The following is a 12,199-nucleotide window of genomic DNA, read 5'->3' on the forward strand; positions in this document are numbered from 1 at the left end:
TGTGAAAATGGCACATTTTTATGTTGTGCGGTAAAATATATAGAGGAATATGTGTTATATTTGATTTTTTTTGCAGTGAAATATATAGAGGAATATGTGTTTCCAATGACATCAGTGTGATTTTAACCAATTATCAGGAGGCATTGTTTACTAATGACCTACTAATTGGTTGATGATGTCATCACATATGTTGATGTTGGGGTGGTGCTTGAGATGAAGAATATGTAGTATGTTTTTTTTAAATACATTATTTCCTGTTAAAGTAACGTATGTACATGACTAACATGTAAAACAGTAGCATAGTCTATAGAGGCCTGTATACTGGGGGCTGAGTCTATATATAGTGTATACTAGGGGCTGAGTCTATAAAGGCCTGTATACTGGGGGCTGAGTCTATATATAGTATATACTGGGGGCTGAGTCTATAAAGGCCTGTATACTGGGGGCTGAGTCTATATATAGTATATACTGGGGGCTGAGTCTATAAAGGCCTGTATACTGGGGGCTGAGTCTATATATAGTATATACTGGGGGCTGAGTCAATATGTAGTATATACTGGGGGCTGAGTCTATATATAGTATATACCGGGGGCTGAGTCTATATATAGTATATACTGGGGGCTGAGTCTATATATAGTATATAATGGGGGCTGAGTCAATATGTAGTATATACTGGGGGCTGAGTCTATATGTAGTATATACTGGGGCTCAATGTCCCAAATGGTGCACTATTCCCTCTATAGTGCACTACATTTGACCATGGGCCCTATTCTGTAGTGCACTACTTTTGACTATGGGCCATAGTCTGTAGTGCACTGCATTTGTCCATGGGCCCTATTCTGTAGTGCACTACTTTTGACTATGGGCCATAGTCTGTAGTGCACTGCATTTGTCCATGGGCCCTATTCTGTAGTGCACTACTTTTGACTATGGGCCATAGTCTGTAGTGCACTACATTTGTCCATGGGCCCTATTCTGTAGTGCACTGCATTTGTCCATGGGCCCTATTCTGTAGTGCACTGCATTTGTCCATGGGCCCTATGGGCTATTCTATTGAATACAAAATAAGTCCATAGACTCCAGTAGAATTCAGTTGTGGATATTTTTATACCTGATTAAACTCAGTAGAAGGGCTGGTTTCTATTGACATAAAATGTATTGTTATGTCATGATCTGGATGGAACCGGTGTTTTTTAGAATTTTGTTCTGTTCCGGAACAGTATAGATCCCTTTCGTTGACAGTTCTGGTTCTGTTCCTTGAAATTCCGGTTTTCTTTTCTGTTCCCTGAACTGGTTCCAACCCCTGGTTTAGAACATTGTAAAGTATCCATTAATTAAATAATAAATGCTAACAAACTGTAATCTTCTTCTTCATTAAAGGTGGATGATGTTGGTAGATTGTCTTTATCCTTGAAAAGTCAGTATTGTATCATGGTGATGATAAATCACAAGAATAAAAGATGCCAGACACTCACTGCATTGTTGGAATATTATAAACTGTCTGGTTTGAGCCCTGAATGCTGATTGGCTGACAGCCGTTGGTATATCAGACAGTATGACAAAACATGTATTTTTACTGCTCTAATTACGTTGGTAACCAGTTTATAATAGCAATAAGGCACCTCGGGGGTTTGTGGTATATGGCCAATATACCTCCGCTAAGGACTGTATCCAGGCAGTCCGCTTTCAGTCGTGCATAAGAACAGCCCTTAGCCGTGGTATATTGGCCATATACCACACCCCCTCTGGCCTTATTGCTTAAACACAAGAGGCTACTCTGGTGAATGTTTGTATTGAATGGAGAGTGGTTGGGAAATTGTTTTGCACTCCGTGTAACGTTGTGCTGGAACACGAGAGAAGGTCGACAATCAACAGTCACTTCGAATCAGCAAAGTATATGAGAATGTCAGAACAGTTCCCACAGCAGCGGCAGATCACTATGACTGAAGTGGTAGCAGGGAAGACTGTGGCAAGCGCTGAAAGAATCGAGGTGAGTGGCGTTTTACTCCAACTTTTACTCCGCTACTCTTGGCTTTAGTAGGGTGGTCGGCACTCTGCTCTCCCCAGTCTACTCTTGGCTTTAGTAGGGTGGTCGGCACTCTGCTCTCCCCAGTCTACTCTTGGCTTTAGTAGGGTGGTCGTATAGTCACTTTAAATAATGCCACTTTAATGTTTACATATCTTACATTACTCACCTCGTGTGTATATATACTGTATGTTATGCATCGTGCCTCTCGGTCATCTCATCCATATATTTATATTTACATATTCTTATTCCATCCCTTTAGATTTGTGTGTATTGTTGTTGTGAATTTGTTAGATTACTTGTTAGATATTACTGCACTGTCGGAACGAGAAGACAAGCATTTCGCTACACTCGCATTAACATCTGCTAACCATGTGTGACCCATACAATAGTAACATGGGGATAATAAAAGATAAGATGCTGTACACTGTTGTAATAATATAACATCACACTGCAGATAGAATGTAATGACAGCTGTCTTGTTTTGGTTGAAATATATATTTTCGTTTGTTTTGCCTGACTTCTTTCCGTCGGAGGCCGGTGAAACATGCACAATGACTACGCTGATACGACGCTCACGAACATTTCCTGCAGCATCTCATAATCCAGACCAAACTCACTCGGAAAGTGGATACATTTTTTCCTCTTGCTCTACGAGACCTCACCATTTCCTCAAGTTATTTTCAGCCAAACAGGAAATCAGTTCCAGGTAACCTATTGCTAATGATTATTATTTGTTTGAATGATGCTTGTAACACGGTCTGTAAACCAACACATTCCAGGATGAAACCGCACTGGTTTCAGCGGCCTGGTTTTGTTGTTCCCCCAGCTAGTTAGCTGTTAGCCAGTTAGCAACACATCTCCCGTCCAACCCGTTTGTGTAGCTAGCTAGCTAACATTATTTCACGGTTGAAGTGTGACTTCCACTTCATTGTTTAGCCACAGGCCTTTTGGTAGGCCGTCATTGCAAATAAGAATTTGTTGTTAACTGATTTGCCTATATAAATAAAACAAATATTCGGTTTAGCTATTTAGGTAACCAGCTAGCAAAATTAGCAGGACTAAACGTTGCTAAACAAAAGGTTTACATGTGTTGTCCCGCAAATCAACCTGCCAGAATTCAGCCCCCCCCTAATGCGTGAACGCGCACGCACGCTATTCTACATTTTCTATTTCTAATTTCCTTAATTTTGTGTCTAGAGTCAAATACTTCCTGTGGCACACACTACTGGTCAACACGAGCCACCAAAATCCTGTCAAATACTTTATATAGAACAAACTTTGCGTCAGGATATGCAACTGAAATTATTAGTTAATGTATGTGTGTTATGTTAAATATAGAGGAGGGAATAAACGGGATCAGAAATCTCAACTAGGAAGCAAGTCGCAGCAATGAATAATTGAGTGCGTGCGCGTACACGGGGTTCGGAACAACACCAGCTACCGGTTTATGCAAACGTCGAATCCCAATGCTTCGAACACATCTACAGTGATTTTGTGCAAAATGGTATGCATCAACAGTTCAACTTTCAGCTACCATTTCTGTCAAGCCGTCCAGGCATACACTTTTATACATACGTTCGATCAATTCAACGAATGCACTGCCTATGCAAAGCAATGCTGTAAAGCAAACTCAGTGTCCCATTGGAAATTAATGAATGTACTTCTGGTGTACCAAAATACAATGATACTGTTGGTGTGAACACTTTTTCAAGCAAAGTAAGAAGGAATATCGACATAACTTGTAGAGACATAAGAAGCAAAATTCCATCAAAATAATAAAATACACTTGTGAAACAGACAAGAATAAGGAAGTACTTCCGGGTCAAGGATCTTTTGGAATCCTTCAGAATAAGAGTCCCGTCGTGGATATATGGATATACTGACAAGATGCATGTCTCTCCGCCCTAATAATGGGAGTGGTTGTCCACAAAGTGGTGTAACAGTATAACTTTAGACCGTCCCCTCGCCCATACCCGGGGCCCTCTGCACACATCAACGACAGTCACTCAAAGCATCGTTACCCATCGCTCCACAAAAGCTGCAGCCCTTGCAGAGCAAGGGGAACCACTACTTCAAGGTCTCAGAGCAAGTGACGTCACCGATTGAAACGCTATTTAGCGCGCACACCGCTAACTAAGCTAGCCGTTTCACATCCGTTACACTGGCACGGTGGGCTGTCTAGCTCCCCCCTATCCTTTCTTTGAATTGGTCGATACATCTCATTATTTTAGTCCTTTTTTGAATATTTGATGAGGGTTGTGGACTCCAACCGTCTGTATTCAATGGAGAGAGATGGATCAAATCAAATGTTATTGGTCACATACACACGGTCAGCAGATGTTATTGGTCACATACACACGGTCAGCAGATGTTATTGGTCACATACACACGGTCAGCAGATGTTATTGGTCACATACACACGGTCAGCAGATGTTATTGGTCACATACACACGGTCAGCAGATGTTATTGGTCACATACACATGGTCAGCAGATGTTATTGGTCACATACACACGGTCAGCAGATGTTAATGCAAGTGTAGCGAAATGCTTGTGCTTCTAGTTCCGACAGTGCAGTAATATCTAACAAGTAATCTAACAATTCCACAACAACTACCCAATACACACACATCTAAAATCTATGTAAAGGAATGGAATAAGAATATATACATGTAAAGATATGGAAAAGTCTCTATGTAGGCAGCAGCCTCTCTGTGTTAGTGGTGGCTGTTTAACAGTCTGATGGCCTTGAGATAGAAGCTGTTTTTCAGTCTCTCGGTCCCAACTTTGATGCACCTGTACTGACCTCGCCTTCTGGATGGTAGCGGGGTGAACAGGCAGAGGCTCGGGTGGTTGTTGTCCTTGATGATCTTTTTGGTCTTCCTGTGACATCGATTTGCAGAAGGTGTCCTGGAGGGCAGGTAGTTTGCCCCCCCGATGATGCGTTGTGCAACCACACCACCCTCTGGAGAGCCGTAGCGTCATGCCATGAATATGCATGGCTATCTCGAGACTCTAATGTTTTTTCTAAAAGTTGTGTGTCACGCATGTCACGTATTTATATCAGTACACTTAAGGATGACACAACTTCTATTCGATCAAGTAAACCTTGTGTTGCAAATAAGCCATTACTTTTGTTGTTGACCAAAATTCGACTCACTCTCATTGACCTCCAAACAAAAACTCCCTGCTTGGTGGGCGAAACAACGAGAAAACGCCCCCTGTTGGAGGGAGACAGATTTTCAGCTGAGTTGAGCCTCTCTCTTCCTCTTCCTCTCTGGTTATACTTTGTAAATAAAAGTATTTCTATAAGATATTATGTGATTTCTTTGTTTATTTGTTTATTTTTTCCAGACTAAATGGTCAACAATGTGTTCTGTGAGTAGTCCTATTAATTATTGTCCACAATTATCAATAGATTTTATACTAGTTATCGTACAAAGAATAATTACAATATTTATATAAAATAGTTATTTGTTAATTTTTTCAAGTCTAAATGGTCAACAATGTGTCTTATTAGTTATTGCACCTTACACAATTATCTGTACGCGACTGAGTTTACACCCCCAGGAACACTTCTAGTTTCCAAATCCACTGAGTTTACACCCCCAGGAACACTTCTAGTCTCCAAGTCCACTGAGTTTACACCCCCAGGAACACTTCTAGTTACAAAATCCACTGAGTTTACACCCCCAGGAACACTTCTATTCTCCAAGTCCACTGAGTTTACACCCCCAGGAACACTTCTAGTTTCCAAATCCACTGAGTTTACACCCCCAGGAACACTTCTAGTTACAAAATCCACTGAGTTTACACCCCCAGGAGCGTCTCTTTTTTCGTAATTGAATCGCAATTGGATATCACGAAATTGGGGACAGAAAGGGGGTAAAATACACACAAAAAACAATTCTAAACTACTTTTAACAATTTCCACTGAAAATTATTGACAGATTGACAGTTTTTGCTGTTTGGTGCTGTCATTGTTACCAAACTTTGTAGAATTTTCTGTGTAAATTGTTAAAATTAGTCCTTGTGCAGGGAGTTGTAGGGTTTGTATTCATTGTTTGTATAAGTTTATACTCAACAGCCAGGGTTTTTCTTCACTTATGGCCTAATCTGACTGGCTGTTGCTGTCAATCCTATATTTATTTTAGGGAAAAAAGTTTCCTGCTGGACGGGATGTGTGGTTAGCTAGCTTAGATACATGTTTGTCTTTTCTGGAGCTATACCACAATCTAGGTTTGTGAAAATCACCCTGAACTCTTTCGGGCGTCTCTTTTTTAGATCTACCCAACCTACCATGTCTGAACCAGGTTCTGGTTGTGGTGTTCCAGCCCAGAGAAGCTCACAGCAGGGTCCAAAGTTGCTGTCAGTGAAGCTGGGGGACTGCAGTCAAACAGTGGAACTCAATGTGATTGTGAAGGAGGAGGGCGAGGATAGAGAAATCAATGAGCGGGAGGAGGAAGAGAGAGAGGAGGACAGGGCCTCTGTTGACTCAGGTAAATTCAGGCTAACATCCTCTTTGGTTCAGAGGTAAACAACCCAAAATAACTATTGATTTTCTGGTTCATTAAGAAATGTAAACATATGTTTTTGGTTGTTGAATAACATTTTAATTTGGAATATTTAGGCAAGTTAGCTGGCTAACTCATTGATTCTGCTTTGTAGTATAACCCTTCTAAAACTGTTTGAATGATGTATGTGTAAGAAGGAAGGCGAGTGCCCCCCCCCCCCCAAAAAAAAATTCTACCGACCATTGCGCAAAGCATTGTAATTTGACAATGGCGGCATTATCTATGTGCAATGCAACAAGCCCCTTGCAAAGTATTTATTTCAATCCACTGTTGATCCTAATTAATGTGGAATCCTGCATTAACTTCCTGGTGACACATGGGGGCAGTTTTGAGTAGCTTGGATGAATAAGGTGCCCAGAGTAAACTGCCTGCTACTCTGTCCCAAATGCTAATATATGCATATTATTAGCAGTATTGGATAGAATACACTCTGAGGTTTCTAAAACAGTTTGAATGATGTCTGTGAGTATAACATGGCAGGCGAAAACCTGAGAAAAAAATCCAACCAGGAAGTGGGAAATTGTATTTTTTTTAAAATTTTTAACTCAGCCCTTATTGTAGAAACAGTGGGATATTGGTTATGTTGCACTTCCTAAGGCTTCCACTAGATGTCAACCGTCTTTAGAAACTGGTTTGAGGATTCTACTATGAAGGAGGGGCTCATATGAGCTGTTTGAGTCAGTGGTCTGGCAGAGTGCCTTGGGCTCATGACGCGCGGTCACGAGAGAGGTGTTTCCATTGCTTTTCTACAGACAAAGGAATTCTCCGGTTGGAACATTATTGAACATTTATGTTAAAAACATCCTAACGATTGATTCTATACTTAGTTTGGCATGTTTCTACGACCTGTAATATAACTTTTTGAACTTTTTGTCCGATATTCGGCTGGACCTGAACACGTGTTTGGATTTGTTTACCAAACGCCCTAACAAAAGACGCTATTTGGACATAAATGATGGACATTATCGAACAAATCAAACATTTATGGTGGAACTGGGATTCCTGGGAGTGCATTCTGATGAAGATCATCAAAGGTAAGTGAATATTTACAATGCTATTTCTGACTAATGTTGACCACCAAATATGGCGGATATCTTTTTGGCTGCTTTGTTGTCTGAACGTTGTACTCAGATTATTGCATGGGTTGCTTTTTCCGTAAAGTTTTTTTAAAAATCTGACACAGTGGTTGCATTAAGGAGAAGCATATCTCTAATTCCACGTGTAACACTTGAATTTTCGTCAACATTTATGATGAGTATTTCTGTAACTTGAAGTGGCTCTCTGCAAAATCAATGCATGTTTTAGAACTATTGAACGTAATGCGCCAATGTAAAATGAGATTTTTTAATATAAATATGCACTTTAGCTAACAAAACATACATGTATTGTGTAACATGAAGTCCTATGAGTGTCATCTGATGAAGATCATCAAAGGTTAGTGATTCATTTTATATATATTTCTGCTTTTTGTGACTGCTATCTTTGGCTGGAAACATGGCTGGATTTTTACGTGACTTGGTGATGACCTAACATAATCGTTTGTGGTGCTTTCGATGTAAAGCATTTTTGAAATCAGTCACTGTGGCTGGATTAATGAGATAGTTATCTTTAAAATGGTGTTTGATACTTCTATGTTTGAGGAATTTTAATTATGAGATTTTTGTTGTTTTGAATTTGGAGCCCTTCACTTTCACTGGCTGTTGGCGAGGTGGGACGCCAGTCCCACATATCTCATAGAGGTTAAGCTAAAATACTTTGTTCCTCTGTCTGTTTCTTACCCTATATCTGTTCATATTCTTACAGGAGAGATCCCCAACCCAGACTCAGTCAAGGAGCCCAGTTCCACAGCATCAAGACTGCCTGGTTGTGGGAGTTACCCCTGTCCTCAATGTGGAAAGGGTTTCAGTCGAGCAGGAGACCTGAAGACTCATCAGAGATCGCACAGTGGAGAGAAGCCTGCCAGTACTTTCAATGTGATTGTCAAAGAGGAGGAGGATGAAAAGGAAATCTATGAGAAGGTAAAGAGAGAAGTTAAGGAAGAGCAGGAACCTAGTGGTGTAGTTGACCCAGATAGTCTCTCAAGACTATCTGGTCGTGGTCGATTCCCCTGTCATCAGTGTGTGAAGAGTTTCCGTTCCTCAGGTAAACTAAAGAATCATCAAAGAGTACACACTCAAGAGAAACCATTTCACTGTGCCACATGTGGGAAGAGGTTCCGTGAAAAATTCAACCTCACGGGACATGAGAAGGTACATAGTGGGGAGAAACCTTACCACTGCACCCAGTGTGGGAAAAGCTTCAATCGTTCTGGAAGTCTTAAGGAACATCAAAGAGTACATACAGGGGAGAAGCCTTATCACTGCTCTCTTTGTCAGAAGAGTTTTAGTCAGCCAGGAAATCTTAGGAAACATCAGAGAATACATACAGGGGAGAAGCCTTACCGTTGCTTTCTGTGCGGAAATAGTTTTGGTTTCGCTGGAAACCTAAAGAATCATCAGAGAGCACACTGTGGAGAGAAGCCTTACCACTGCTCTCAGTGTGGGGAGGGATTCCCTCAACTAAAAAGTCTTAAAAGCCATCAGAAAATACATTTTGGAGAGACACCTGCCTGTACTTTCAATGTGATTGTCAAAGAGGAGAAGGATGAGAAGGAAATGAGAGAAGTTGAAGAGGAAGACAATAGTGGTATAGTTGACCCAGATATATCAAGACTGCCTGATCGTTACATCTGTCCTCAATGTGGAAAGAGTTTCAGTACCTCAAGTAATCTTAAGAATCATCAAAGAGTACACACTGGAGAGAAACCTTTTCTCTGCTCTCAATGTGGGAGGAGTTTCAGTGAGAAAGTAAACCTTAAGAGACACGAAAGAGTGCATAGTGGAGAGAAGCCTTACCACTGCACCACATGTGGGAAGAGCTTCAATCATTCAGGAAGCCTTACAAATCAGAGAATTCATACAGGGGAGAAACCTTTCCACTGCTCACTGTGCGGAAATAATTTCCGTTTTGCTGGAGACCTAAAGAATCATCAGAGATCACACAGTGGAGAGAAGCCTTACCACTGCTCTCAGTGTGGCGAGGGATTCACTCAGCTAAGAAGTCTAAAAAGTCATGAGAGAATATCCATTGGAGGGAAGCCTGCCTGTGCTTTCAATGTGATTGTCCAAGAAGAGAAAGAAGTTGAGGGAGAGGAGAGTGATGTGAAATAAGGTGAGGTGAGGATACATTAGCTAACTATAGGTATTGATATTCACACCTATCCTTGCAATGGTGTCTTATGTGACACCATGGTCATGGACAGCACCATTTAGGGCTTTCTTCATCTTCTTTTACTTCTATGAGTGTATTGGAAGTTCACAAATAGGCCTGTATACTGTGACTGAGTCTATATAGGGCTGTTTTCTGGGGCTGAGTCTATATAGGCCTGTATACTGGGGCTGAGTCTATATAGGACTGTTTACTGGGGCTGAGTCTGTTTATAGTATATACTGGGGCTGAGTCTATATTTGTCTACACTGGGGCTGAGTCTATATATATAGTATATACTGGGGCTGAGTCTATATATAGTATATACTGGGGCTGAGTCTATATAGACCTATATACTGGGGCTGAGTCTATATAGGCCTGTATACTGGGGCTGAGTCTATATAGGACTGTTTACTGGGGCTGAGTCTGTTTATAGTATATACTGGGGCTGAGTCTTTATATAGCATATACTGGGGCTGAATCTATATATAGTATATACTGGGGCTCATTGTCCCAAATGGGGCACTATTCCATCTATCTCTCATAGACTCCAGTAGAATTCAGTTGTGGATATTTTTTATACCTGATTAAACTCAGTAGAAGGGCTGGTTTGTATTGACATAAAATGTATTGTTATGTCATGATCTGGATGGAACCGGTGTTTTTTAGAATTTTGTTCTGTTCCGGAACAGTATAGATCCCTTTCGTTGACAGTTCTGGTTCTGTTCCTTGAAATTCCGGTTTTCTTTTCTGTTCCCTGAACTGGTTCCAACCCCTGGTTTAGAATATTGTAAAGTATCCATTAATTAAATAATAAATGCTAACAAACTGTAATCTTCTTCTTCATTGAAGGTGGATGATGTTGGTAGATTGTCTTTATCCATGAAAAGTCAGTATTGTATCATGGTGATGATAAATCACAAGAATAAAAGATGCCAGACACTCACTGCATTGTTGGAATATTATAAACTGTCTGGTTTGAGCCCTGAATGCTGATTGGCTGACTGCCGTTGGTATATCAGACAGTATGACAAAACATGTATTTTTACTGCTCTAATTACATTGGAAACCAGTTTATAATAGCAATAAGGCACCTCGGGGGTTTGTGGTATATGGCCAATATACCTCCGCTAAGGGCTGTATCCAGGCAGTCCGCTTTCAGTCGTGCATAAGAACAGCCCTTAGCCGTGGTATATTGGCCATATACCACACCCCCTCTGGCCTTATTGCTTAAACATAAGAGGCTACTCTGGTGAATGTTTGTGATGAATGGAGAGTGGATTATCTACTTTACACACAATCTCTGCTCTACTTGTTCAGCTTCCCAGAGAAGAGGCTACCTCGGAGAATACTTGTGATGAATAAAGAGTGGTGCTCGTTTTATAAAGTTAGATCAAAAAACTGATTCAATTTAGTTTCATAGGCTGAGTTTACACAGGCAGCCAAAATCTGATGTGAAAAAATGTCATGTGATTGGTCAAAAGACCAATGAATGGAGAAAAAAAAACACATTTGTCTGCCTGTGTAAACGCAGTCATAATGGCAGTATTCTATATTTGTGCTCACCCTCTTTTCACATTTCTCAACATGAGTTTAAAAAATATATCATTCTTCAAGTCTTAGATCTTGGGTGATGTACAGTGTTATTTTGAAGTAGCCTACAGTGTTGTGAATGATGTACAGTGTTATTTTGAAGTAGCCTACAGTGTTGTGAATGATGTACAGTGTTATTTTGAAATAGCCTTCCGACAGTGTTGTGAATGATGTACAGGGTTATTTTGAAATAGCCTACCTACAGTGTTGTGAATGATGTACAGTGAATGAATTTTAGAGCATAAGGCGTTAAAGAACTAGCCTGTCTTTTGTTTCAATAAAAGCACGTGGCCTATTGTCCATAGTGGCTCGCGTTGTTGAGTTTTGACAGCATGGCGTGAGAGAAAAATGCGATCATTCACAAAATCATCCAACTCAACCTCATTGGCCAACAAAAATAACAGCTAAAAAGACTGTGCGAAACACTTTCCAAATGTTGTACACGAAAGTGGTTGGGAAATTGTTTTGCACTCCATGTAACGTTGTGCTGGAACACGAGAGAAGGTCGACAATCAACAGTCACTTCGAATCAACAAAGTATATGAGAATGTCAGAACAGTTCCCACAGCAGCGGCAGATCACCATGACAGAAGTGGTAGCAGGGAAGACTGTGGCAAGCGCTGAAAGAATCGAGGTGAGTGGCGTTTTACTCCAACTTTTACTCCGCTACTCTTGGCTTTAGTAGGGTGGTCGGCACTCTGCTCTCCCCAGTCTGTCTATGGAGAGCGCTGCTCAACGCGCTGAGTGCAATTTGTCAGC

The 12,199-nt window shown here is 40.8% G+C and overlaps 1 protein-coding gene across 2 annotated transcripts; it reads left to right on the top strand.

Moving 5' to 3' along the window:
• The first annotated feature begins 570 nt into the window (after positions 1-570).
• On the top strand, positions 571-10,681 carry LOC118938399 (gastrula zinc finger protein XlCGF26.1-like). Of its 2 annotated transcripts, none has more exons than XM_036942221.1 (3): positions 571-1,990; positions 6,312-6,526; positions 8,405-10,681. In XM_036942221.1, exons 2-3 carry the CDS (start codon positions 6,328-6,330, stop codon positions 9,808-9,810), a joined length of 1,605 nt encoding a protein of 534 aa, XP_036798116.1. In that variant the 5' UTR covers positions 571-1,990; positions 6,312-6,327; the 3' UTR covers positions 9,811-10,681. The 2 variants fall into 2 exon arrangements, with proteins under 2 accessions (XP_036798116.1, XP_036798115.1); XM_036942220.1 differs by lacking the exon at positions 571-1,990 and adding an exon at positions 2,540-2,735.
• The last annotated feature ends 1,518 nt before the right edge of the window (positions 10,682-12,199 follow it).

Source organism: Oncorhynchus mykiss, chromosome 13 (genome assembly GCF_013265735.2).
Source record: "Oncorhynchus mykiss isolate Arlee chromosome 13, USDA_OmykA_1.1, whole genome shotgun sequence".
In the NCBI taxonomy this organism is placed as follows: Eukaryota; Metazoa; Chordata; class Actinopteri; order Salmoniformes; family Salmonidae; genus Oncorhynchus; species Oncorhynchus mykiss.

Bases quoted from the DNA above. Each gene is read 5' to 3' on its own strand.
- LOC118938399 (XM_036942220.1), top strand. From the start codon at position 2,581: ATGACTACGCTGATACGACGCTCACGAACATTTCCTGCAGCATCTCAT. The intron at 2,736-6,311 runs GTAACCTATTGC...TCTCTTTTTTAG, and splicing joins AAACAGGAAATCAGTTCCAG to ATCTACCCAACCTACCATGT. The intron at 6,527-8,404 runs GTAAATTCAGGC...ATATTCTTACAG, and splicing joins CAGGGCCTCTGTTGACTCAG to GAGAGATCCCCAACCCAGAC.